Source organism: Neodiprion pinetum, chromosome 4 (assembly GCF_021155775.2).
Source record: "Neodiprion pinetum isolate iyNeoPine1 chromosome 4, iyNeoPine1.2, whole genome shotgun sequence".
In the NCBI taxonomy this organism is placed as follows: Eukaryota; Metazoa; Arthropoda; class Insecta; order Hymenoptera; family Diprionidae; genus Neodiprion; species Neodiprion pinetum.
The window spans coordinates 21,182,177-21,208,871 of record NC_060235.2 but is presented as its reverse complement, the minus strand read 5'-3'; the positions used below and the strand labels follow the sequence as shown (position 1 = coordinate 21,208,871).

Sequence of the window (26,695 nt, the reverse complement as noted above, 5' to 3'; positions counted from 1 at the left end):
GGTGCAATAATGAATGGAAAAAATTTCAAAAATTGTATGAAGCCTGTTTTCTACTTTGAAATCTTTTGAAATACTGCATGTAATGTACTGCAAATAATATTCTTCTGCATACATATGATATCAGCCGTGAACAACAAAAGTATTAAATTATATTTGCTTGCAAACGAGCTTTCTAAAATTCAGAAAATGTAAACAACAACTTGTTATGATTATATCAAATACAGAAATTTTGTTAAGTCACCCACATTATCACACTCACACACATCAACCAAGTAGGTCATGGAAAGTGAACATTATGTACTTTATTTTAATATATTGAGTTTTATTACAAAATGTTTTGTATTTAGTCTACACATGTAATATAATGATGTTTGGTTTAGACCCATACCAAAACAAAAACATCTTAGCAAGTCTCTTAATTAGCCTTTTGTCCTTACAGAATACACTTCAAGAAGATATTTTTCTCTTCGCATTTGATATAAATTTTATGGTTGTATTTTACGTTATTGTAACCTAAATCCCAAAGAAGCAGGTTAACATTGAAATGAATTTAAAGAATGGAGCATCTGATCAACGAAGGATTAAAATTGTTGATACGGTTCATTAAAAGGATGCTTCTTGACCTGTGTCAATTCAATGCACGCTTCTCAATTGAAATACCAATTTGTGTAAGATGAAAAGTCAACGTTACGAAACCAATGTCAACTTCGAGACACTGGAAAAGAAAAAAAATATGTTAAAATTATCCTTGAAATGTATTCCAGAGGTGAACTGCCTGTTACCTCTATGTATGTATTTATGTATGGTGACGAATTGAAGATTTGCTATTGGCGTTAAAGAAAAACAGATTATATGTTTGTAATAATGAACTAAGATGAAGGTATCGTCTGATGCGTGTAAAAATAATAAAATTATTGGCAATCGTACATTTGATTATATCGTCACATCGCCAAATTTTTCTGTTTTTTTTATTTTTCCGTGCTTTGTTTAAATCCTTTTTTGTGAATTGTTAACGTTAGAAGTAAAGGAAAACTATTCCAAGCAGCTAACTCTATAATGTATAATAATGTAATATCTTTCATTTATCTTTATATATATAACTTCTATTCATAGTTAGGTAGGTATGCGTGTACTTGTGATAACTAAACAGATACATGATTTCTGCTGCATAAATCCCACTAATGACATAATTAATTATTATAATTATAGTTAATATTATTATTATTTCTTTTTTTCATCCTCTCATAATAATTATCAAGTAAAATCTTGTAAAATACAATATACTGCCCTATCATAGAATCTTAATTCGTTTATAAATAATTATAATAATAGTAGTCTTCACACCATTTGTTAATTTATTATCAATCGGATATTATTTCGTTCAAATTGTCCGGGTTTTTCATGTATCCTCTTTTTGTTTTCGTAATGTTCTATTTAATTTCTTCTCAAATTTTTATCTCTCATTTCGATTTTTCAGTTTAAATATTACATTTGTGCCCCTCTGCACTTATGGTTTATGATTTTCTTTTTCGTTCCTTTGCCTGACTATGTACTATAGTACATGTACATATAATATAATAATCTAAAGACTCGCCGTATTTACATATATACATTATAACGGATAAATAACGGACCTATTAGCCGGTTATATTTATTTATTTCATTTTATTTATTTATTTATTTTTATATCATATCATTTTTTTAATAATAATAAACTGGTTCTCGCGACAATAAAATTATTTTCATTTCTTTCTCTTCTTCGTCTTTTTTTATAAATAAATTGTGTTTCATCTGTAAAAGATATATATCATCCTTCTACAACGGGGGTAGAGGGCAAACTCTATATGTATTTAAATTCTTGATTTTTTTTCGATTTCTCTTTTCTTTATTAAATTCCTTTCATTAATATTTCATTTTTATTTATTTTTTTCTCCTCTAAGCGTTTAATACAGATAGAAAGTTCTTCACGTCAGATCTATTTCCCATCGTCAGCTGCTAAATCACGTCATCTATAAAAAAAATCTGCACTTTCCCTGTTCAATAAATTTAACTTTTATTTCTCCCTCTTTTTCTCCCCCTTTTTCTCTTTTTCGCTTTATCCGAGAATTCGCGAATGGATTCATTAAGCTATTAACAAGCACCGTTTGTTTGCTTTTCCCTAGAATTCGAATAACTTCTTAAACCTTAGCCTCACCCATAGGATTGTATTCGTTTCTCTTTCATCAAGCACTTCAATCGATACATGCGTTACGCACGAGTTTCAAATATTAATAACATTGTTGCCTCAGAATTACACAAGTTCTTAAAATACGTTTTTATTTCAATGTTGATCATTGGTTTTTATTTTCAGTTATTATCTTTCTACGCATGGCTACACTCTGTATAGAATTAACCAGGAAAATAATCAGATAAAAACAAAACAAGGAACAAATCACTTTTGCCTTTTGAGGCAACGTAGCAAAAGAATATTTTATTCTTCAAATGTAAATAATTACTGAAACAACGCGTGACCCATGCCCTGTCACCCCGTTACTTATATCGAACGCTCATCGTCATCGGCAAAGCGTGCGAAAACCAATAACGTTACCGCTGATAACGATTCAGGATCGGCCAAGTATTCACTCGTGCTACGAGTCGAGATCGTCCTCTCTCTGGCTACTAAAGTAAGACACCAAACCTCCAAATTCCCCGCTACCCTCTTCGTCAAACTGTTTATTACCACCAGGTCCGCCGGTTTCGCCGGCATGAGGGTGAGGATGAGAGTGAGTATGAGGATGTGTCGTATGAGGTGGATGCGTATGAGTGTGCGGCGGTGCCTGTGCTTGAGGAGGAGGGGGTGGTTGTATAGGTGCAGGATTTTCGGCAGGCGTAGAAAAATGTTCCGTAGGATACGGGGAGCCCTGATAAGCTGCCGCGTCGTCAGCCGTAGTCATGGGTGGTGGCGGAGGATAAGCACCGTAATGATAAGTCGGAGGAGGCGGTGGATGATAGGGTGAGAAATTCCCTGTCGCGCGATTGGGCGGTGGTGAAGGTTGCTGCATACCATGATTAGTTGCAGTGGCATTGGCGAACGGCGGCATCTGGTGCCTCGGTCCGCCCATTGGGGAGCCCTCAGGGAATCTTCCCATCGGCGGTACGCCCCTAGCGTAGGGCGGCGGAGGTGGAGGCGTAGGTCCGCCCTTGGTCAATGGACTCCCAGCTGCTGGAGGAATCATCGCCGAACCTGATCCTGATCCCAGTGGCGAACTTCGGTCCCTGCTGCTGCTGATGGAAATCGGCCCTCCGCCAGAAGGCGAAGGGTCCATTGGGTGATGAGGTGTGTGGTACATCTGTGGACCAGGAACTCGCATCCTCATCGGCGGCGTGCCTGACCTGACAGCGGCAAAGTGTGGAGGCATCGGAGACTGGCCAGGTTGCCCGTAAGGCAGTGTGATCCTGCCACGTGGTTGGATGTCGAAACCAGCTCGGGGAACGCCCATTATATTTCCAGCTGCGTTCGAGGTACCAAAGTACTTGTGACCCATAGCAGCGGCCGCCGCTGCAAATGATTGGGGACTGGCCGATACCGGCTGCGACTGAAGCATCCTAGTTATCACCGAGGACTGCGGCTGCTGTGATTGCTGCTGCTGAACGGGTGACATCGATGGGTAACTCTGGCTGGATTGAATACTGACGTTTGGCGGCGGCGCCTGATTTTGACTCGAAGGCGTCCCTTGCTGAACAACCGTGATGCTCGCCGGCGGTGTCGAGGGCGCGGAACCGGACGTGCTGCTACCAGGAGTCGGCAGGATATTGGGATCGTCGGACTTCATTTCGGGGTTGGAATCCGTCCCAAAACCCGATATGTGATCGATGCCCTTCGCCGCAGCTTCTGCCGCTCTCGCGGCCTCCAGAGCAAGAGTTTTTTTCCCCTTTCCGCGGCCCCGACGTTTCGGCTTTACGAGCATACCTTCGGGACTGAAAGCATGAGTATCCGGTCCGATGACTACAGGACAAAGATTTTCGGGAATCTTTTGCGCCTCCGGTGTTGCGATGGGACTCATATTAGCGACCAATGTCGGGGTTAGATTAGGGGCCAAATTCATGCCGGGATTAGGGCTCAAAAAAGACGACATATTCGGAGCCAGATTTGGAGTCGTGACACTAGGAGACGAGATCGGAGTCACGCTGGTCGTTGGGGTCAGCGCCACGCTGGGTGAAAGAATGGCAGTCACGTTTGGAGACGTTGATTCAATGGACAAGTTTGGCGCCCCGTCTCTCCTCATTTGTTCGGCAAGAATCTCAGCCTTACTGCGTCGTCCACGTTTCTTCTTTTTCGGCGCTTCGCCGTCTGTGCCTTCTGGGGCATTCGGATCCCTCTGTCTTTCAGCCGCCAGTATCTCCAAGGCCTTTAAACGGGCCTTTTCAAGCTTCTTCGCCTCCCGCTCCTCCTTCTTCTTCTTCGCGATCTCTATCGCAGCCAGCTCCAGCTGCCGTTTACCGTATTCCTCGTCTTCCATCATCATCATTTGATCTAGCTGCTCCTCGTCCAGCTCAGCGAATTCCTCGGTACCAAGACCTGCCAGCGAGCCTTCCTCGGTCACGTCGCCCTCCTCGCCTCCGCTTCTTGGATTGTTGAACGGCAGGGTCATCATTTTCTGTGACTTCGGCTTGTTTTTACTCCCGGGTTTTGGACCCGGCTTTCTTTTGGCCTTTGGAGTGGCATCATGCTCGTTTGCTGGGTTCATTTTCGTTGCCGCGGGACTTTTACTTTTTCTCGGTTTCTTACCCTTCGGTGATTTTCCCTTTATCTTTGGAGCTTCTTTTTTCGGAGAGTATATATCACCTGTAAAAATTATCAATACATGGTCCTTGGTAATACCATTAAATTCATTCTCTTTCTTATTTTTTCTCTTCAGTTCAAGCACCGATAACTATTTATTCTTTACCATGGGAAGGTTTACTATGAATAGGTATCGCACCTGAGTCTGAATCCTTCTCAGCTTCCTCGTTCAACTCCTCGACTTCATTGACAAACTCATCCTCGCTCTCTTCAGTTTTTTTCAAAGCCTTTTTTAATTCCTAAAACAATTTAATCAGAAACAGAATTAATCAAAGGTTTACCAATCACTCGTCGAAATTTTTTTTCAAGTTTTTTCTGTGGATATAAAAGAGGGAGTGTGGTTTTATACAATTAATATTAAAGTAGTTTATTAGAGTATAATATCTATTTACATAATGAACAGTGCGGCATGTCCTATTAACAAGGAGTCCAGGAGTAGAGAGGGTTAGATTGAATCTTGGCGCGTACGGTCCCGCGCGAGCTCGTCTCGCTACGCAAAACTATCGCTGGCCAATAGATGGCTCGTCAAGTTTCATTCTGGCCATTAATCAAGATTATGAATTTGTCTATATATTACAACACGCCTCCTTAAATTTATAATCTTGATTCTAACATAATTAGCATTACTTTGGAACTTTTAAATCACTCTGAGTTCTTCTCGATTCTTTATAAATTTTATCTTATCTAGACTCTTAGTTAGCATATCCGCTATATTTGAATTTGACTCTATTTTTACAATGTTAATTACTCCATTTTCATAATTTTCATTTATATAATGATATTGCACCTCGATGTGCTTTGAGTTTTTTGTAAAATTTCCAAACTTTGCTATCGCGATTGCGCCTGAACTATCTTCATATATTTTTATCGGTTTATCAAACTTTACATTAAACATTTCGCTTAACAAATTTCTAACGAACAATATTTCTGTTGTTGCTTCTGACATAGCAGTATATTCTGCAAAAGTTGAACATTTTGTTACTGTACTCTGTTTATGAGTTTTCCAGAAAATCAAGTTTCCATATAATCTTATTACAAAACCCGTTGTAGATTTTCTATCTACATTATCTCCTGCGTAATCAGAATCTACCATGCAATCTAATATTTTACAATTTATATTATTGTAATATGTTAGTTTTAAACCTTTGGTCTTATACAAATACTTTAGAATTCTCATTGCATATTTGAAATGTGTTTGGTCGAAACAACTTTGATATCGACTCAAATAGTTTACACTGAAAGCTATATCTGGCCTTGTGCCTGTGCTGATATACAATAATTCACCGATTAAATTTCTATATTTTATATTTTCATTGATTTCATTTGCTTGTTCTAATTTAAGATTTGTCTCCATTGGAGTATCGTATAACTTAGAATTTTCTAAATTGTATTTTACAGCCAATGATTCAATATATGTTCCTTGACTTAAAGTCATTTTACCCTTATCTTTGTTATAATCAATATTTATTCCGATATAATTTTTAATCTTTCCTAAATCTTTCATTACAAATTTTTCCATTAGACTAGCTTTAACTTTGTTAATTTCTTTTTTATCTTTGCAACAGATCAAAAGATCATCTACAAATACTAATATATATATTGGATCTTTGCTTGTATTTTTCACATATAAACAGTAATCATAATTACTTCTTACAAAATTTAATTTTTCGATAAACTTATTGAAACAGTCATACCAAGCTCTTGAACTTTCTTTTAGACCATAGAGTGCCTTTTGAAATTTACAAACTTTATTGTCCCCTGTTTCGTAACCTTTTGGTTCGTTTATATACACTTCTGATTTTACATCGCCATTTAAAAAGGCTGTTTCAACATCCATTTGTTCAATAAATAGATTATTTTTGCAGCTGTATGACAATAAAATTTTCAATGTTTGCATTCGACCCACTGGTGAATAAACATTTTCAGTGTATTCCCTTTGTTGGAATCCTCTTGCAACTAATCTTGCTTTATAAACATTATTATCTTTCCTTTTATAGACCCATTTGACATCAATTACTTTTTTATCTTTTGGTCTTTCAACAATTTTCCATGTATTATTTTTCTTTAAACTATCTATTTCAGAATCCACTGCTATTTTCCATTTTTTACTATCACTGGAGTTTAACGCCTTCTCGAAAGTATTTGGTACATTTGCATCAACATAATGAACATAAATAAAATGTGATACAGGATTTCCGTATCTGTTTATAGGACTTTTATTTCTGTGTGATGTTCTTTTTACTGCTGCAATTTCATCACTTTCACTTTCAATATCATTTTGATTTGAATTAATTCTAGTTCTATTACTTCTACTTTCCTCGAGAGGATGAGTAGAAAGTGAGGGATTGTTTTCATTTGAATCATTTTCATTGATTCCAAACGCTTCCTGATCTGAGGTTTTAGATTCGCTATTTTCCGAATCGTTATCGCTTTCTTCATCAAGTTTTTCCAAACATATTATTTTAGTATTTTCTTCAACAATTTGTACATGTCTAGCATTGATTACTCTATTATTTACTAGAACTCTATATCCATTTTCAATATATCCTACTAGTACGCCTAATTGTGCTTTGTCGTCCCATTTACTTTTTCTTAAAGCTTCCGGAATTCTAACAAAAACTCGACTTCCATAAATTTTCAAATTTTTTACATTTGGTTTTTTTTTTTTAAATATTTCATAGGGAGTTTTATTCTCCTCCGTATTTGCAATTGTACGATTTTTTAAATATGCTACTGTTTTCATAATTTCTGGCCAATACCTTCTATGTATTTTGGCTTCTCGCATTAGACATCTACCTATGTCCATTGCAGATCTATTACATCTTTCCGCTACTCCATTTAATTCATGGACGTAGGGTGGACATGGTAACAATTCAATTCCTTTGGATTTAACAAAATCATAAATTTCGCGATTTAAGTATTCTTTGCCATTATCACAGCGTAATTTCTTTATTTTTTTATTAAATTTATTTTCTACCAAATTTACGAATTCTTTTAGACAACTCGCTGTTTCTGATTTATTTTTAATACAAAAGATTCTTGTGCATTTACTATAATCATCTACAAATGTTAAAAAATATTTTTCTCCACCGTAGCCAATCGTACTATGTGGACCATTTAGATCTGTATGAATTAGTTCTAGGATTTCACTAGTTTTTGTTCAGTTATTTTCAAATGGTACATTAGGCATTTTGCTCTCTATACAATTTGCACATTTCATATCAGTGCTTTCGATTTTATTCGGTAATCCATCAACTAATTTTTCCTTCACTAATTTGTTTAAATATTGAAAATTTACATGACCTAATGTTCTATGCCATTTCTCTTTATCAGTAATTATTATGGAATTTACATACGTTGTATTATTTTTTCCTTTTGAAATAAAACTTTTCAAAGTGTATAAATTATCTACTTTGTTTGCAACAGCTACTAACTGTCTTGATTCATTATAAATTTTGGCACTTTCATGTTTAGCTAGTATTGTATAATTTGTTGTTATCTTACAAGGGGAGTGTCAAACTTGGGAATCACAGATTTCCATAACTTTTATATATATTGTAGGGCAGGGTCCCCTCAATAAATATGTAAAGCGGCAAGACGCCATTCGTTTTTGTTATTGAGAAATTTCAACTCAAAGTTCTATATGTAACTTAAGTAGAAGGAACCTTTTTACCGGTTGCAGCAATAGTTCCGTGGCGTAGCGGTAACGCTCTTGCTTACTGAGGGACCGAACGGCTGTTCAAGTTCCGTTAGAGTTACTTTTTTTTTTTTTTTATAAATTATTTAATACAAAAATAAATAATTAATAATTAATATTTCTATAAATTATTTTTTTATTTTTAAGTTAGGAAAAAATACAAAAAATGATAAAAATAGGATTTGTAATAATTATAATAACAAAGTAATCAATATTATCAAAAATAAAGTCGCTCAGTAAGCAAGAGCGTTACCGCTACGCCACGGAACTATTGCTGCAACCGGTAAAAAGGTTCCTTCTACTTAAGTTACATATAGAACTTTGAGTTGAAATTTCTCAATAATAAAAACGAATGGTGTCTTGCCGCTTTATATATTTATTGAGGGGACCCTGCCCTACAATATATATAAAAGTGATGGAAATCTGTGATTCCCAAGTTTGACACTCCCCTTGTTAGAAAAACTTAATAAATTTTGTCTTATGCCTTCAACGTAATATACATTCTTTAAATCAATTTGTACCTGATGATAATAATTTTTTAGAAAAATTTTAATATTTCCAATTTTTGTAGCTTTCAAATTTTTTCCATCTGGCATTTTAACATCAATTGGAATTTTCAAATCCACATAATCATAAAAGAATTTATCATTTTTTATAATATGGTCTGTACAACCACTATCTAGTAACCAACTTATTTCGGTATAATTTTCGTTGAAACTTGTTACATGATTTACGTGTCTCATTTTATAATATCTAAGTTTTTCTCTGTTGACGTTGTAGTCCGCTACTTTTGGTTTGCATACCTCTGTTGACCAAGTCTCCGATGAGTAGTTGCCCTGTTGATTGCTGGAATACTCTTCTCTGGATTGACTTTGTCCTCTGCCTCGACCTCGGTGATTTCCACCTCTGTAATAGCCTCGCTGATGACTTCGCTGTCCTTGATTGACTTGAGTACCCCTGCCTCTGTTGTTGTGTTGTCCCTTTTTACAGTCTTTCTTGTGATGACCTGGTATACCACAGTTGTAGCACTTATCTTGTGTTTTTGCACCAAATGTGCTGACATTGCTTTTATTGTTTGTGTCGTTCGAATTCAAATTCTTCTCCTTTATTTTGGACTTCAAGTAATAAACGGTTCTTTGCTCTTCTGGTATTAAATCAAGAAAGTCGCCAATATAACTGTAGCTTGGTGGCAAAGCTTTGATCAAATACCTCATTTTTTCTTATTCGTCTATCTTTCCTCCAGCTGCTTTAAATTCATTTGTTAATTTTTCAAACTCTACAAAAAATTCTTCTATTGACTGGTAATTTGTCAATCTAATATCATCGATTTTTCCTCTGCACATTATTTGCAGTGCTGTTGATTGTGTCGTATACATTTTATCAAATCTTGTCATCATTTCTAATGCTGTTTTGCATTCACCAACGTATTCTAATTGTTAATCAGAGATTGAGCTGACTATTAGCGTTCTTGCTTTTGAATCCATTTCTATCCAATCTTCTTCTTTATTTTTAAACTTATTGGTGATATTACTAACTGCTGGATCTTTACACCTTTTGTATTCCAGTTATAACATTATTCTTATTTTCCAACTTAAATAATTTGCCCCATCAAAAATGGGTATCATAATATCTTCCATCTTAACTTGCTTAGCCATTTTCGATTCACTCATACTTATATTTTCGTATATTAAATTTCAGAATAACAACTTTCTTAGCTTTTTCCAAATACACTTGACGAATTTGATTTCTTGTTTGATTTTCTAACTTAATATCTTTGACTTTTAATTCGTGTTCTTGATTCACTATCTGTTTTATCCACGAAAACATGTGTTTTACTTCAAAATGAATTTGATCTATACTCGCGCTTCATCACTTATTTCACAGTTCTTTCCATTTTTAGTTAAATTAACATTTCATCTTCTTGGTTGCGCGTATATTCTTTTACTTTATATTTAAACCACAAACCACGGAGATACCACGGAAAACCACGCTCTGCTACCATGTGGATATAAAAGAGAGAGTGTGGTTTTATGCAATTAATATTAAAGTAGTTTATTAGAGTATAATGTCTATTTACATAATGAACAGTGGGGCATGTCCTATTAACAAGGAGTCCAGGAGTAGAGAGGGTTAGATTGAATCTTGGCGCAAACGGTCCCGCGCGAGCTCGTCTCGCTACGCAAAACTATTGCTGGCCAATAGATGGCTCGTCAAGTTTCATTCTGGCCATTAATCAAGATTATGAATTTGTCTATACAGGGTGTCCCTAAATTGCCTCCCACGGACTAGTCAGCATAATACCTCGTTTAAATCCTGTATATTACAACATTTTCAAATACTTTTCAACTCGAACGCCAATACTTTAACTCTTTTTACAACTGTGGACCTGAATATTCACTTATTAAACATATGATATATTACCTCTTCACTATCAGATGCCATATCTTCTTGGTAATTAATTTTCTTGCCCCGTGTTCGTCTGCCTAGTGTTTCTTCTTCCTGTTTTGGATAACTATCCGAAAGTCCACCATAAATGATCTGCGAAAAATGAAACAATTTTACCCACGAAGTTTCATTGAAGCATGAAACGCTTTGTGAAAATCAAATTTCAATTATAGGTATATATCAGTTTTTCGATGAAAAATAGTCATTTCAAGTGACAAGTTTTTACCTTTCGTCTTATGGGTGGAGTCTTCTTCCGTTTAGGTATACTTTCCTGAAAAATTTATAATAGTCTTCTGTAACGCCAATAGTAAGATATTTCGTTTTCAAAAAAATACAATTCATGCACTCGACAAACCTTTTTTTTCTTGGCAAGTTTCTCAGCATCCATCGAAACCATAGGAATACCATCTTTTTGTTCATTCTCCTGATTTCCCTCGATTTTTTGTTCAGTTTTAACGCCATCCTGATCGCACAAAATCCTCTTCTCCTCGTTTTCACTTACTTGTTCTTGATCTAGAACCGACTGGATCTCCTCTGCTCCGTCAGACTCATTAAGATGTGTGCCAGGTTTGTTTTCTTCATCATTTTCACTTTGGTTGTCAGATTCGATAATGCGCTTCTTCTTACTCTTTTTTTTAGGTTTCGATTTGTTTGACGACCTCGATTTCGGTATTGGCGTCGTTTTACTCCTGCTGGATAATTCATTTCCCAATTGATTTCCCATTAAAAAACTTGTTCTATTCTGATCACCAGAGACAATCACATTCTAATTTTTAAACACAAATTAAAACTTACCGTTTCTTTCTTTGTCTCCAAGAATTATCGCTTTCTTCACTTTCCGACTCCTCCCAGATAGACCGTGACTTCTTTTTTTTAGGTTTATCACTATCTTCGCTATCGTCGTTTACTAAAAACATAAATTATATAAATTATAGTTTCACGAAGGAGCGGCAAAAATTTGATAGCCCATTTCAAGATGCAGTTTCTTTTTTTTTTATTAATACATACTGAAATCTTCGTCGTATCGAGTCATTCTAGCTCTTGTCGACCGCCTAACAGGAGCTCCACCTCTTCGACCCCGTTGTCTCCTAGTATCAGCGAAGGTACTTTCATCAGAAGACGATCCCTGATCATCAAGATCATCTTCCTCGTCTGAAACTGAACCTTTGAAGTCCTCGTCACTTTCCGGATCATCCTCACTGCTGGTGTCCAAGCTGTTCAGCTTACGATGCTTTTTTCTAGAAAGTATCTTCCTCGCCGATACTTTTGGCTTATCGTCCTCATCGTCGTCGTCATCTAAATCTTCATCTCTTTCGGCTTTGTAATCCTCATCACTTTCTTTTTCAAGCTTTCTGTCGTCCGTCTCATCCTCATCTCCTTCTAGTTGATTCTTCTTAAGAGCCTCAGCCTAACGAATATCAGACAAATTATTTATTTCTACTTCTATTACGCGGAGAATAATCTAAAAAATGCAAACTTACTTGCGCCTCTTCTTTTTCAGCATTTACAATAGTAGCTATATCTTTTCCTCTACCCTGATTTCCAGCTCCTCGAACAGCTTCTACCTCATCTTGAATTGCAGCATTTATCATCTCATCGTACTCATTAAACTTGTAAGTATTTGCACAACGTCGTTCTCGGAGTTGGTAAACAGGTTGGCTGTCTTCACTACTCGAGCTCCCGGAGCTCGACGACGAAGCTGAGGATGAGGATTCTGAAATGTGACAGTTCAAATTATTATCCTTACGATCTAACTCATGTTAATCTGAACGACGCTTTGAAGTTTCAAATTCCCAAGTAATCACACAGATTTTTATCGCTCTTACCATTATCAGACTCTTGGCTTGATGCTCTGGATGATTTCTGGGTCTCGTTTCTGTGCAGAACATTGTCCAAACTGATGCCAACATAGGCCAGTCTCTTCTTTCGCAACAACTCGTTCTCGTGTCTCTTCGTGTACTTATCATATTTCTTCAAGTTCTCTTGCAGTTTAAGCACCAGTAGATTCTATCAATTAAAAATGTTTTCCAATGTAAGTATTCATGGAGTTAAACATGTTTACGAAGACTGTAAAAGAAACTAGACTCAATGTTCAACTTACGTGTTGACACGGAGGACAGAACCAATCGCCCTCTGGTATGAGCATAAGAGCTGGTCTCAGACAGGAACAGTGCCAGCCCTTGTCACATGTATCGCACAATAAAATCCACTCAGGGTGATCAGCTTTGCCACATTTTTGACACGCATATTCATCGTCTGCTTCTTCGTCGTCGCTTTGGGCTGAAAACGTCGATTACAATTTTTATCTTCGTGAATTGATTCGATGAATATAACAGAAAAGTTTTGAAATAAGCTTTGGATGTTATTTTCACCTTTCTGGGCCGTTCTAGCTCTTCTCAATGGTTCCGATTCTTCGTCTTTTTCGAGATCGCTTTCGGGTGAAAATTCGTGATCACTTTTAAAAAGTACAGAGCCCTCGCTTTCTGCTTCTTCCTCTTCATCGTCGTCCTCATCGTGATCGTCTTCGTCTTCGGTGCTAGAACCAGACGAACTCCGCCAAGGATTCGTTTCATCAAATTTTGACTCAGTTTTTTTCTTCTTTATTTTCGTCTTATGCTTTTTCTTAGGCTTTGTTTCTCTCTCGACGATCTCTTTAAACGAAACTTCTTCCTCACTCTCAGGCTAAGGAATTTCATAAATTAAAACTTAGTAAACATTAAACTAGAAATCAAGAGACTGAAAATAAACAAACCAACTAAAGTTATTCTCATACCTTTTGCTTCTTTCTTTTTTTCTGGTTAACCGAGTCTCGATCCTTCTTCTCTTTCAGTTCGCACAACGTTTCTTCTTCTATTCGCCTTCTGTCAGCCTCCTCCTTAATTTTAAGCTGCGCTATTCGCCTCGATTGTCTGACGGGATTTTCATTCAGCAAGGCCCCAGACTGCGAGGTGTCTATTATGTCTCTTCCAATCTCCAAACCTAGCACCATTTTTCCTGAAAAAGAATTACCATTTCCAAATTAATAATTTCCAAATTAACAACTTTTTTCTAACAATCCACATAATTACTTCGAAACGATTTTGTATGTGTGAAGTTGACCTGGCACTTTTTGAAAATAATAATTATAAAATTGTGGTGAGTTGTAGTGAATACGTGTTAACTTGTTCCATTGACCCACCACTCCTAACTTCAACAGTTTTCCAAAAAATCGCAAAAATCGAAAATCTAATAAGGCCAGCACTTATGAGATGTCTGAAAAAAAATATGGTGCTAGATTGTACTAACTTGTGCCTTACATCGTTTTTTTGAACAAGTGCGTACATCACCATTAACAAAAACATGTAAGATAAGAATTTAAAAAAAAAAAAAAAAAACACTAGAACTAAAATAGATTGTGCTCAACTTGTGCTAACTTGTACCATACCTTATTTTTTCAAATACTCAGAAAACTCTGGAAAAGTACCAAATATCCCGAAAGCATATGAGACAACACAAAAAAATCAACACCCAGCCAACCACTTCGAAGAATTCACAGGTTTTTTTAATTGTGCTGGGTTTGGGCCAACTTCTGTCATACCCTGTCTTTCCAAAAACTTGAAGAAAACCTGGTGGAACCAATTTCCACGCCAAACCACAATAAAATGCAGTTTGTTGAAAATTGTACAAAATATTCGAAAATTGTAGGAAATTGTACAAAAACGTGGAACATCGTGGGAAATCGTCGAACATCGTAGTATTTCGTATAGAAAATTACTAATTGCAATAAAAAAAAAAAAAATGATAAAAATTCACAATTATACATGAAAAATAATTACAATTTCGGACCCAGACAACATACATTTTTTTCTCTTAGTATTCTTAAAATTTCTATGAAAAGTACAACATTTTATAAAATCCACGAATTTTTGAACCACCGCTCTCTCACAAAGTAAACTTCTGGCAGACAAGTCAAGTACCTAGCAGAATTTAGGTCTAAATTCGAAGACTTATTTTTCATCTTTTGAGTATGATCTAGATGTATTTAGAGAATCTGTCATATATTTTTGAACTCACTTTGTCTCAATAGATGAGTCTTATAAAAAAAAACTAACATTTATTATTTCTCTAAAACAGGAATTTCACGATAATCTACAATAAATTATATCCATTTCCACATTTGATATAAGAAGAACGATCGCGTAAATGCGAGCCATTCTACAATTATCTATAAAATACAACGATAATCTACAACAAAGTACTGTGTTTCACGAAAAACTATAATGAAATGAGTAATCAGTTCCGTCGCACGTAATATCGTCAGCTTCGATTTGAAAAAGGTGATCCTTTACGAGTGATTTTTTTTTCATAGATTTTAGTTGACAATACGTGCAAGTAATATTAATTACGAGTTTAGTTGCATGAAAAAATCGCTTTCAATTAATTACATATTTTTATTTCGTGTACTAATTAAATTCTTATTCTGCGACTAATAAACGTTTGTATCGAATACAAGATGTACATTTAGGTGTGTAGTAGTCTGAACCATTTTTAAAGAAAATTTGACTATCTACAAAAATGAAAACAATAACAGCTTCCCAACTTGTATAGTTTTCGAGATATTTCGGTTAGTGTTCGAAAAATTCAAACCGGATGAGTCACCTTTTACAATGTTGCTACCGAGTTCCGGTTTCACAAGGCTTCGTTTGAGGCTAAAAACTAATATTCGAAGGGTAGGTAAGAAAAACGAAAAATTGAACAAAACAACCCTAATGATGAATAAAAAACGTTTTTCACAGGAATTCATTAGAATTCTCGGGCTCATCCTGAGGCTTATAATAACGAATGTGCGCAAAATTAGTAGTGTAATCGTTATTCTGTGGGGTTTTATCAAAAAATGACCTATACATGCAGAGATCAGACGGTTCCTTTTTTTGGGGGGGTAAATGCTTATTAGCCCCGGACTGTACAAAAGTACGGCACAAGTAGTCACAAACTTGGCACAACCTAGCAGCACAGTTGAAAAAATTGCGAAATCCTGGAAGTGTACGGCTGGGTGTCGATTTTTTGTATTATCTCATATGTTTTCCTATTTTCTCGGTATTTTGCAAGTTCGTTATCAAAGTTGGAAAACTATGGTACAGCACAAATTAAAACAATCCGGCAAAATCGAAAAAATGTCGAAATCTTGGAAGTCTTCGGGTGAGAGTTGATTTTTTACATTTTCTCATAAATTTTTCGGTAGTTTTCTACTGTTTTCTGAATTTTCGGTAAGCCTATTGCAACTCACATTTTCTCGTACATTTTTATTTTACACACGTTTTTTTGTTTGCAATATAATGACTTTTTTCAAAAAACGAATTACGGTACAAGTTAACACAAGTCTAGCACAATCTGGCAAAATGTTTTTTTTTTCAGATATCTCTAAGTGATCAGATTAGCGAATTTGTAGAAAACCGTTGAAGTTAGGAGAAAGGCGCCAACGGCACAAGTTTAATTAGTACACATTCAGCACGATTCGGTAAACTTTTTATAATTATGCCTTTCGAATAGTGCTGGCTCAATGACGTACATGTGACTATTTTACGTGGCTAAAATCCCGATTAAAAACGTACTTTTCTTTCTTTTTTTCTGTGGTGTGTCGCTGCTGACTGCCGGGCTGCTAAGAACCGGGGTTTGTGGATCCGTAGTCGCAGACAATTCGGGAGCTGCCGACTGATTGGTATCTGAAGCAGGAGCCGCTCGCCCAGAACGGCAAATTGCCCGTCGCAACTTCCTCTTCCCTCTGGGTCTGCCACGGGTTTTCTTGTCATTAGAAGAGTTTTCTACGACGATAACGTCGTCGCCTGTTTTAGAGTCATCCTTTTCAATACTACTGAGCTTTTTGTGATTTTCGTCGTCTGAACTATCAGCTTCCTCACGTTTCTCTTCGACGGTCCTGCGCAGATTCATATTAGGAAGACGCTTTCCGCGTAATTTCATCCTTTTGCCGCCAGTCCCTTCGCTCTCATCGTCGTCGTCTTTTACTGCTATATCCTCGGAGTTTGATTCGTGGTGACTGTTGCGTCGTTTTCTAGAAATCTTGGGCGTCTCAGCACCGTCCAATTTCCACCCTTCGTATACCAGCTCCGACACAGGCTTCACACGAATTCCCAACGACGCGACATTAGTGTCCTCGGATTTTGATTGTGTGTCTTCGTCCATACAAGCTAGAGGGTCCAGTTCGATCTGAGAATTGCTGAACGGATCCTCGTTATCAGCGCCCATCGAATCGTCCGATTCTATAGTTATGACTTTGAGATTGACACTTTGGATTTCCGAGTCTCCTTTGGTTTCTTTACCCGTGTCGCGAATCTTGTTCGTCAATAAATTATCCGTAGTTGTATCAGCTTCAGGTTTACTAGTCTCATCTGCCAACGACGTCATGTTTTCGTTCAGGCTTTTCTTTTGCGAGGTAATCAGTTTCGCCGAGTCGTCGGCGATTTCGTTCACGGAAGAATTCAACTTTGTTACCAATTCGGTATTGAATTGTTTCTCCTTCGAAAAATCTCCCAATTTGTCGTTCGTTTCTTTCTCAGAGTCAACCTTTCCGAGGTCTAAAATCTTCTCCTCAACAATTTCCGCAACAAAGTCAGAACTGCATCTGTTTGCTTCCATTTTTTCGGCTATGAAGGCGGGTGTATCCTTTGCTGCATCGTGTGGCAGAGTGATTTCATTGGACTTCAATATCGCGATCCTCTTATCGTCGAGTAAAGAAGATTCTAAACTCTCAGCATATTCGGAACCCTCCAATTTTTTTGATTCAGCATAGCTGATGTTGTGGTTCAGCAAGTCCGATCCAGCAGTCTCATCTCTGTTTTTCAAATCCTTTGCCAGTAACGATATAATATTTAAATCTCTTTCATTGTTGGCCAGCATAGATATGCTCGAATCTTGTTTCAACCTCTTCGGATGATGAACAATACCAGAATCTTCCTCGAATTGTTCATCTTCCTCCTCATCGCTGTTATTCAAGTCTACCGTGTCCGGTTCTGAAAAATGTTTTGCCGCTATGGATGAGGACAACACGGAGCTGCTGTCATCGAGACTATTTGTAACAATAGGTTTTCCCTTTTCCGATATTTCCTTTTCTAAATTTTTACCAACGGGTCCTTGTACTACGTGTAAATCTGATATCGTACTCACACTCAAAATTTCATTATGTTCCAAAGTGTTTGTTTCCCTTTCATCTTTTGCATTGACTTCAACAGAATCACGTAATGATTCTGAAATACTTTCTTCCCCAACTTTTTCTGTTCCCGGAATTTGATCCTGTGTCAAGGACAGAACAGATTCGTTCATACTCTTCTCTTGGCTCGTATTGTCTATTATTTCCACTGATTTCATTTCAGATTCTTTCTTACTGTCTTCGTCTTTCGTTTTGCCAGCAAATTTTGATTCAGTTTCTTCGGGGGGTTTCGTATCAAACGCTCTTTCCAGAGATACCAAACTTTCTCTGGCTCCTTCTGTGTGTTCTGTTATCGATTCTGTCATGTTTTCTGTATCATTAGCTTGCTCAATTAGATCATCAGTCTTTGATTCAGCCATGCTGTCCATGCTCTCCTTATTGTCATTTGCTGCTATTTCTTCTGCACCTTGTTTCGGTAAATTCTTATTTACCCATGATGTTTTCGCTTCTTCAGTTTCATCTAAATTAGAACCTGAGAAATTTGTGTTATCATTGTATGCATTCGCATCTGTTAAACAATCTTTATCTGTTCTTTCAGTTATCATTTCTTCAGCAATTTCAGTTTGTAACCTGGAAATATCTCTTTTAGCGTGATCCGACACTTCTTCACGCAATTGTGATGGTAATCCAGAAGTTGCTCCAACTTTTTCATGGAAACTATCAATCTGCGGAGAGGAATCTTGCTGCTTTTCTCTGTCTAGTAACAATTCCTGGCTTTCCATACTTTCAGACTCATCTATGTTGGATTTACTTTCGATGAGATCGTTTTCAAAAACATCATCACTTTCACGATCGCTGCTGTCATAATTTGCTACAAGAGACTTTTGATCATCTGTGCTTGCATCCTGTGTCAAGTTCTCGGCGTTGTCCTCAGTTTCTCCATATTCTGACTCTACCGTATATTTCCCAAGCGGATTACTTTCGCACTTCAATTCTCCACCTAAATTTTCTATTGTTGATTCCGATTCAATTTCGTGTTCCAGTTCGGTTGATGCTAACTTACTCGCCTCGTTATTTCGATCTTCCAACTGATTTGAAATCACATCACTCTCAGTTTGGGATGTATTTTCATTTCGAAATTCAACAGATGGAGACACAGCAGATTCCTGTTTAGAATCGCTACACACAACCCCCACATTAAATGGAGATATTTCATTCAACTGCTCAAGAGTCTCATCGGTGTTATTTTTGCTAGAAGTTTCATGATCTCCTATTAGGTTTGAATCTGAGGTACTTCTAGGTTCGTTAGAAGCAGCGATATGTTCAAAAGACCTCTTTTTATCATCCATCGCTTTTCCTTTGTCTAAAGTAGAATCTTCGTTAGACACATCTTTTGATGATTCGTTAGAATCAAACACTCTGTCGTCAATTACCATTGCTTCATTCGAATCTTGATCTGTGGAAGGACTCGGATTTTCCGCTACCGCGTTGCAATAATCATCTACGATGCCTGTTCGGATCGATATATCTGTTCTATTATCATTCTTACTTTCAACAGTTATTCTTTCGGGAGATTTTGATATGTTTAAGTCAACGATAGCTGCTGGCGTTATTTCTTTGAAGTACAAGTCGTCGTTTTTAGATGCACTGCTCTCATCCAATCCACTTGCAGAATGTTTCTCGACTGCTTCTTCAGCGTCGCAATCTTTAGAAAGCTGAATCTCATCTATAGCATTAGGTAACTCCACCAAAGGATACACAGCAACCTTTTCAACAGGTGGCACATCCGCAGTTCTGATTGTTTGCTGTGGTTCCGAATATAAAATTTCATTAGCTGCACTTTTACTCTCTTCTTTCGATTCGTCGTTTATTGCATCGTATTCAACATCTTGACATCGATCATCATCTGTACCAGATTCCGATATTGTGTCCTGTTCTCTGACAATTGCATCTGTAGTTTGAGATACAAGTCTCTCATCTTTCTGATGTGAAGAATAAGTTTCCATATCTACGGTTCCTGTACAAGAACTGAGAGCCAGTTTTGTCGATGAAGCATCAAGTTTTTCTGTAGAAATTTCTCTCGGTTGAAATGCAGTAAATTCTGTTTGATTTTCTGTTGGTTTAGACGACCTTGCGCTACCAGAATCTTCATCTTCATCTAAAACATCTTCATGTTCGATCCCTGTGCTTTCATCAACAACATTGTCAATTGTAACAGACTGAGACTTCGATAGCAGTTCTTCTTCCACATTCCTTTTTTTCCTCGGAACATTCTGATCCTGCTCCGAATCCGAACTGGACTTCAGTAGTTCATCTTCATTACTAGAACTAACAAATTCGTTGTTACCTTGGGACACTGGAAGCTCTTCAAAGGATTGTTTTTCGTCTATCTGCTCTGCTGATGGCTCTTCTGTTTGGGGTTCTTTGGATTTCTGCTCCTCTCCTTCTTGAACTGATTTCTCTTCCAAATGGTCTTTAGAATCTGTTGGCAATATGACAGGTGATTCAACAGGTTCTAAACCACTTTGTGGAATTGCATTTCTTTTTTCAAGCTGGTGAGATTCAGTTTCCCGCTCCAGCAAATCCTCAGATTCCTGGTGATCAGAAACTTTAGTTGCTATTACTTCGGAAGGTTCATTTTCTGGGTGTTGCGCGTTTTTTGAATCTTGAAGATCAGAAACTTTAGCACCTAACTGTTCATATGGTTCATTTTCCAAGCATCGTACATCTTCTGATTTCTGTTGATCAGAATCCTGAAGATCAGAAATTTCAGCATCTAACTGTTCATGTGGTTCATTTTCCAGCCGTTGCACGTCTTCCGATTTCTGTTGATCAGACGCTTCATCTTGTGGTTGTTCAATTAACTCGTCAATAGCAGTTACTTTCATCTGAGAATCAGCTACTGTTGTAATACTTTGATTATCAGGTACAGGATCAGTTGAATCTTCAACTTTTTCATTGACTGTTCGAGAATCAGGGTCCACAATACTATCGCTACCATCGGGAGAGTGAGATGACTCTTGAAGGGTTTCAGATTTCTCCATTACAAGATCAATCGATACTCCAAGACCTTCAGTACCAAGTGCAGAGCCAATCAATTCATTCAAATTTTCAGCACTGTCTACAGAATCGGTCGACTGTTCAACACTTTGCTTGTCCCTTGTAGAATCATCAACGTTTCTGTCAGAGATTTTACCCTTAGCTGGAGAATGAATCAATTCATCAGGGTTATCACTCTTTAGTGTTAGAACATCAGTTCTTTCTACATTTTCAGGCTCGGTTAAATGATCATTCGAATCTTCGATATACTCAGATTCATTTTTCGAATCATTCGACTCTTCCAGACTTTTAACGACAGGTACACAATCGGTTTCAGTATTCGCAATAACTAATTTTGCAAAATTTTCACTAACTGGTATAGAATCTGTGAATTCTTCGGTGGGCGAAATTCCAGTTTTAGCTACATTCAATTCGCCAAAACTTTTATTCCCAGATACTGCACTAGACGACGAAGTTTCATCTTCGGAAACAACAGATTGTTGAAGCCTCTCATTCATTGATACAGAATCTACCGATTTACTGGCATACGTGGTTCCATCTCCAGAGAAACTTTCTTTGTTAAGACTCTCTTCATCAGGATCCTCCTCAAGTTTTTCTTCACTGTCTACAATTTCTGATTCGACATTAATTTTTTCATCCAGATTTTTATTTTCCCCTGCGGAAACAGCCTGTGGATCAATTAATTGGTCGAGACTTTCACTCCCACATATAGAATCCACAGTCTTTTCGATGCTAACAGTTCGATCTAGATTTTCGGCCAATTTGTCGAAGCTGTCTTTCTCCGTATGTTCCGCAACGTCAGAGACGGAAGGTGTGACATGACTCACCAATTCTAACTGTTCACATTGCGATACACTCATTTTACAGGCTGCATCACTAACTGGATTACCTTTTTTATCATCGTTTTTCAAATTATACGATACACAATTGGGGCCAAAAAAAAATCTCGGCGGTGACGCCTCAGACGAGGCAGGATTGTCCGTCTCGCTTGGAAGATCTGCATTGTTGGAAGATTTTTGCTCAAATGTCTGTATCGTTGAACCATTCGTGTCGTGCGAATGATCCTTTTCAGCCAATGTTTCGGCACCTGGCACAGCTAGCAGACCAGGTAATATAGCTTTTATGAGTCCAGCACCTATTGATATTGATGATTCATGCCTGCACGATTCCTCAAGGACTGCCGCCGATTCTTGCGAAGTAGCTTTTTCTGGTTTTCCCAATTCCAAAACATCGGTCTTAGTTATATCACAGCTTTCAGTTTCATTTTTGGATAACGTTGAATCTTTCACGTCCTTAACTGCGTCACTGTCGTAATCAAAAATGCCCATTACAGTCTCCGACTTAATACTGGTTTCCGGTGTGTTCTCTTTCATTCTATTTTGATCAGAACTCGAGTCTTCCTTAGAATTGTGTGAAGCACCGGTAAACGTATCACTAATCGAAGTTTGTTGTTCGGCAGGTAAATCGGGTACATCATGATCGGTGTTGGTTTTCTCAACTGGTCTGCCAACGTCCCATCTTGACAACCTTTTCACGGGACTAACAGCAGTCGATTTAACGAATACCTGAACACCAAGCGTCGGTTTGAATTTAGATTTCCCAACTGAAGCCTCGGGACGTTCTGTTGTACTCTTGTTGGTTTGGGCATCGATTTGACTCTCTTGTAAATTGGTCGCATCATCGGTTGCCGTTTCTATGGAAGCTTCGTTCGTCGGACTAATTTCCGGCAAAACTTGGCTCTCGGGTAAATTTAAATTCGACAAAGAAGAGCTGCTTTGCTCACTTTTTGATTCTTTACTGACTTCATTGTCCGTCGATGTTTCATCACCGGGATTGCCAGTTTCCGACTCCGATCCTAAGCCTTCCCCATAAAAATACATCACAGGCTCATTGATAGCTTCTCCAATCCCAGGATTCACTGCGTCGCACTCGCTGCCTGAACCTTGTCCCTGCACCATCATGACCGGTTCCTCGATCGCTTCGCCTACTTCATCTCGCCAATTGTTGCCGATCATTTGTCGCTTGTCGATGGTACTTCTAATCGGTATCACATCTGCGTGAATCCTTTTTATTATGTCCTGTGGTACGTCGTCCTCTTCTAACGGACGTTTACCACCCATCCGAACTGCATTGAGTTTACTCAGGTCTGGAACCATGCTGTAGTTCGGCAGGCGGTGATCGTCCGCGCCTCCCATCCTTACCGAGGAACGATAGGCCGGTGGTAGATCGTAGTTTGTGAATGGCAATTGAGGCGGCAGCGTTTGTCTCTTGCTAAAGTCCGTGACAATAGGGTGATTTCTCGACGCTGTTCTGGCGTCAAAACGTATGCTGGACAAGTCTGGTCGACCCGGTTTTTTTGTGCTCAAATCTATTTCTCTGTGTTGAAAATCTTGAGGTCTGTAACCAGGTGAAGGGAGCTCTGCACCCTTGCTACCGACTGACTTACGACTAGAAAGATCAATTCCCGAGAAATCCACAGGTCTGTTGCGTTCAGTGATGCTCTCCCATCCCCTGGGCGATGTGGATAAATCCATTCCTCCCTGACTCCTAGATGCTCTGGACTTGTCAGTCTGAGACCTGGAGAAGAATTCTGGCATTTGACGATCTTCTTCTGGACTAGTCACCATTCCATGAATCCCACTCGATCTGGCCAAATTTTCAGCTATTTTCTCCAGCGACTTGGACCCGCTTAATTTTTCTAGTTTTTCCGATTGCAGCTTGGAAAGATTAGCGGTCAACTTGTTTATTGGTGTTACCGATATTTTGTTCTGTGTCAGTATCGGTTCACCAGATGAAAAAAACACGTTGCTACTTTTTGCTGGTACATTTTCACGAGATTTTATCGGTTCATTAACATCGTCGCGTGGAATTGGCTTCATCACAGGTGTCAATGTTATTCCCGTCGGTACTTTGAGATCTAATTTTCTCTCCTCTGCGGGTTTGGTCAGATTTGCGATGTTCACAACTTTGATGGGTGAAGTTTTTATCACTGGTGTTTCGATATGCTTCAATTCTACACTCTTCGCTTCTTGTTCTGAGGTTTCTTGACTCACATAAATTTTCCCCCGAGGCTCTGTGGGACTAGGAATATCGGAGACTTCGGAATATCTGATTTTACTCAAATGAACAGTTTCAGAGAGATTTAATTTACAGGGTGGCACTATAGCCTGATTTTGGGGTTGATTACAGAGATTTTCCAAGTCCGCTGTTCTCTTCACTTCCGACTCTGTGCAAAGGATGCCGATGTCTTGAGAATCATCTTCTGTATTTTGTTGTGAACTTTCTTCATTTGTGACGTCTTCCTCATCACCCTCTTCATCGCCTTCTTCCTCTTCGTCCACCTTTCCGTTTTCCTCCTTTTCTTCACCTTGGTCATCCTCCTTATCCTCTTCATCCTCCTCTTCATCTTCTTCCTCATCTAGGTCTTCCTCCAAACTCTCTGCATCTTCTTTGCCATTTCCCTCGACAACAGCCACTTCTATATTACCTCTATTTTCCTCCTCTACGCTTGGCGAGGTTGTCACTTGACCTGTATCAATTATCGGCTTCTCTGATATTTCAAGGCTATTGCTATCCTCTGTTTCTAGTATATCTCCAGCCTCACCATTTGTCAATGTGCTAATCAGACTGACCACCCCGTCGCGATCCCTGGTTTAGAAAAAGAAAAACAGATTTTCCTCTTTACAGGTGCTATAGAAATACGATTTACAGCTGTGCAGAAGATTGGTAAACTAACTCCCAGTATATAAGTACGACTTTGTTCAACAGGCCTAATTTAAAATTCTCAAAGTTTTGCTAAAAACAATAAGCGCGTAACACAGACTTTGAAGATCTGTCTCATAATCAATTAAACTTGGCAAAAACTTTACTTACTTCGCAACAAGCTGCCAGCTCTCCTCGTCTAAGTCTTCGCGGTAAACTCTTATGTTACATTCTTCATCCAGCTGACACCAGTAAGCTAAACCAGACTTATCTCGACCAAGAGGTTCGACTCGCAACTCACTCGCAGCCAACTTGTTTACTTCGTTTTTGAACCTTTGATTCAAGTCAAACTGCGCCTCAAGAAGAACCTATATATTGATTTAATAAAAATTGTTTAGTATGGCAAGGAGTGTGATTTGAAAGAAAAAAAGATTGTCAAACTTAGACAACATGTTGATATCAATTACCTTCAGAAGCCGCAATTTGACGGCAATCCGAGCTTTCTTGTAGCCGAAACGCTCGAGCTCCCATCCATCTTGGTTTGAATATGTATGACAAAATTTCACTAGAGCTCGTTCCCATTTTTCTGCAGATACAGTCTTGCGCGTTTTTCTTAACAGCTTTATGTGCAGGTCTATCAACTGTTGTGGTACTGTAAAAACCCACACAGATTAAAATCATTTCTTTTTATAAGTTTTAATTCAACGGCTGTACGCAAGTAATCCTAATTTGTTTGTATTGTTTGTGACCTTGGTAATGAATATGAAAGCAAATATTTACATCCAGCGATGCTAAGGGGTTTTATAATTCGTGATTGAGTAGCAATTATAACAATTATCAATTGAAATTATAAGTGGTGTGCTTTAGTTCTGATTTCTGTCACATGTTCACCATAAATAAGTGAGAGGTGGCAGCACATGAGAAAATAATAAACAATAGAAAAAAAATAATATCCATCTGTCAATACAGGCGGCAATTTTCGCGGTCAACATTATCAGATTGAAAAATACACGCTAAGCGATAACGATGAATCGTAGTAGGCGAAGAAAAAATTTCATTGAGGTAAAGATCGTGGAAGTGGGATGAAAATGCGCACGCAGAGGCGGTACAGCGAATAGGGCAAAGCAAATAAACGTTAAGCGACTTTTGTCAAATCGCGAGTCCCTTAGGGCCTCGAAAAACAAAGTTTGACACTGAAATCGGAGCGTACTCACCTTCCTGGGCGTTTTCTACCATATCCTGAAGTAAGGCTATGTCCGGGTACTCAATGCCGCATGATTTACCAAAACACTCGAGGAACGAGCAAATTACCGCGAAATTTGGGTCACTAACGCAGGAGGCTTCGTTATCCGACGCCATTTTTCCTGCCGCTTGCTTTGATCGCGAGCTGTCGAGTACTTCGAGTACTACGCTAGGCGGCCTGTCGACTCAACATCGGGACCTTCGGTGTTGTTCGGACGCTCGCACGGACCGAACGTCGTTACAATTTTACCATGAGTTTTGATTTTAGGTGGCTACGCACCTTCAACACCTCCGCGCGGTAATAAAAACTAACCGAAAATCTCACCACGCACGTCCGCGATTCACGGATGGATTTAACACCACTTACACACGCACTGAGATGTGCGAAGGTGTTTGTTGAGCGTCACGGTGCGGGCGGGGAGGGGTTACAGAGGAGGGGATGTGAGGAGCGGGGAGGGTCAAAACACCGACGCGCACTAATCAAATAACACTTGACACCACTTCATATTTACGCATACAACACGATCCGTAACTTCCTACGTATGTTGCGTACTTATTTATATACGTCAATGTTTCGATAACT

General features: G+C 38.2%; 1 protein-coding gene across 3 annotated transcripts; it reads right to left on the bottom strand.

The window, feature by feature from the left end:
* Positions 1 to 282: 282 nt before the first annotated feature.
* LOC124217296 (fap1 adhesin) lies at positions 283 to 26,608 on the bottom strand. 3 transcript variants are annotated; one of them, XM_069135163.1, is made up of 16 exons: positions 26,085 to 26,608; positions 25,338 to 25,522; positions 25,042 to 25,238; positions 16,556 to 24,816; positions 13,738 to 13,958; positions 13,337 to 13,646; positions 13,066 to 13,244; positions 12,791 to 12,971; positions 12,446 to 12,678; positions 11,973 to 12,372; positions 11,760 to 11,871; positions 11,320 to 11,656; positions 11,191 to 11,235; positions 10,941 to 11,057; positions 4,962 to 5,061; positions 283 to 4,825 (listed from the first exon to the last, which is right to left on the bottom strand). In XM_069135163.1, the coding sequence occupies exons 1-16, from the start codon at positions 26,227 to 26,229 to the stop codon at positions 2,628 to 2,630; spliced, it is 13,221 nt and encodes a 4,406-aa protein (XP_068991264.1). In that variant the 5' UTR covers positions 26,230 to 26,608; the 3' UTR covers positions 283 to 2,627. The 3 variants fall into 3 exon arrangements, with proteins under 3 accessions (XP_068991264.1, XP_068991265.1, XP_068991266.1); XM_069135164.1 differs by having other exon boundaries at positions 11,320 to 11,653; XM_069135165.1 differs by lacking the exons at positions 283 to 4,825; positions 4,962 to 5,061 and having other exon boundaries at positions 10,935 to 11,057; positions 11,191 to 11,237; positions 11,321 to 11,656.
* Between the last annotated feature and the right edge of the window lie 87 nt (positions 26,609 to 26,695).

Excerpts from the sequence above, each read along its gene's own strand:
- LOC124217296 (XM_069135163.1), bottom strand. The coding sequence starts at position 26,229 with ATGGCGTCGGATAACGAAGCCTCCTGCGTTAGTGACCCAAATTTCGCG. Across the intron at positions 13,959-16,555 it reads ACAGAAAAAAAGAAAGAAAA|GAAAAATGGTGCTAGGTTTG; the intron begins GTACGTTTTTAA and ends ATTCTTTTTCAG. Across the intron at positions 11,236-11,319 it reads AACTTGCCAAGAAAAAAAAG|GAAAGTATACCTAAACGGAA; the intron begins GTTTGTCGAGTG and ends TAAATTTTTCAG.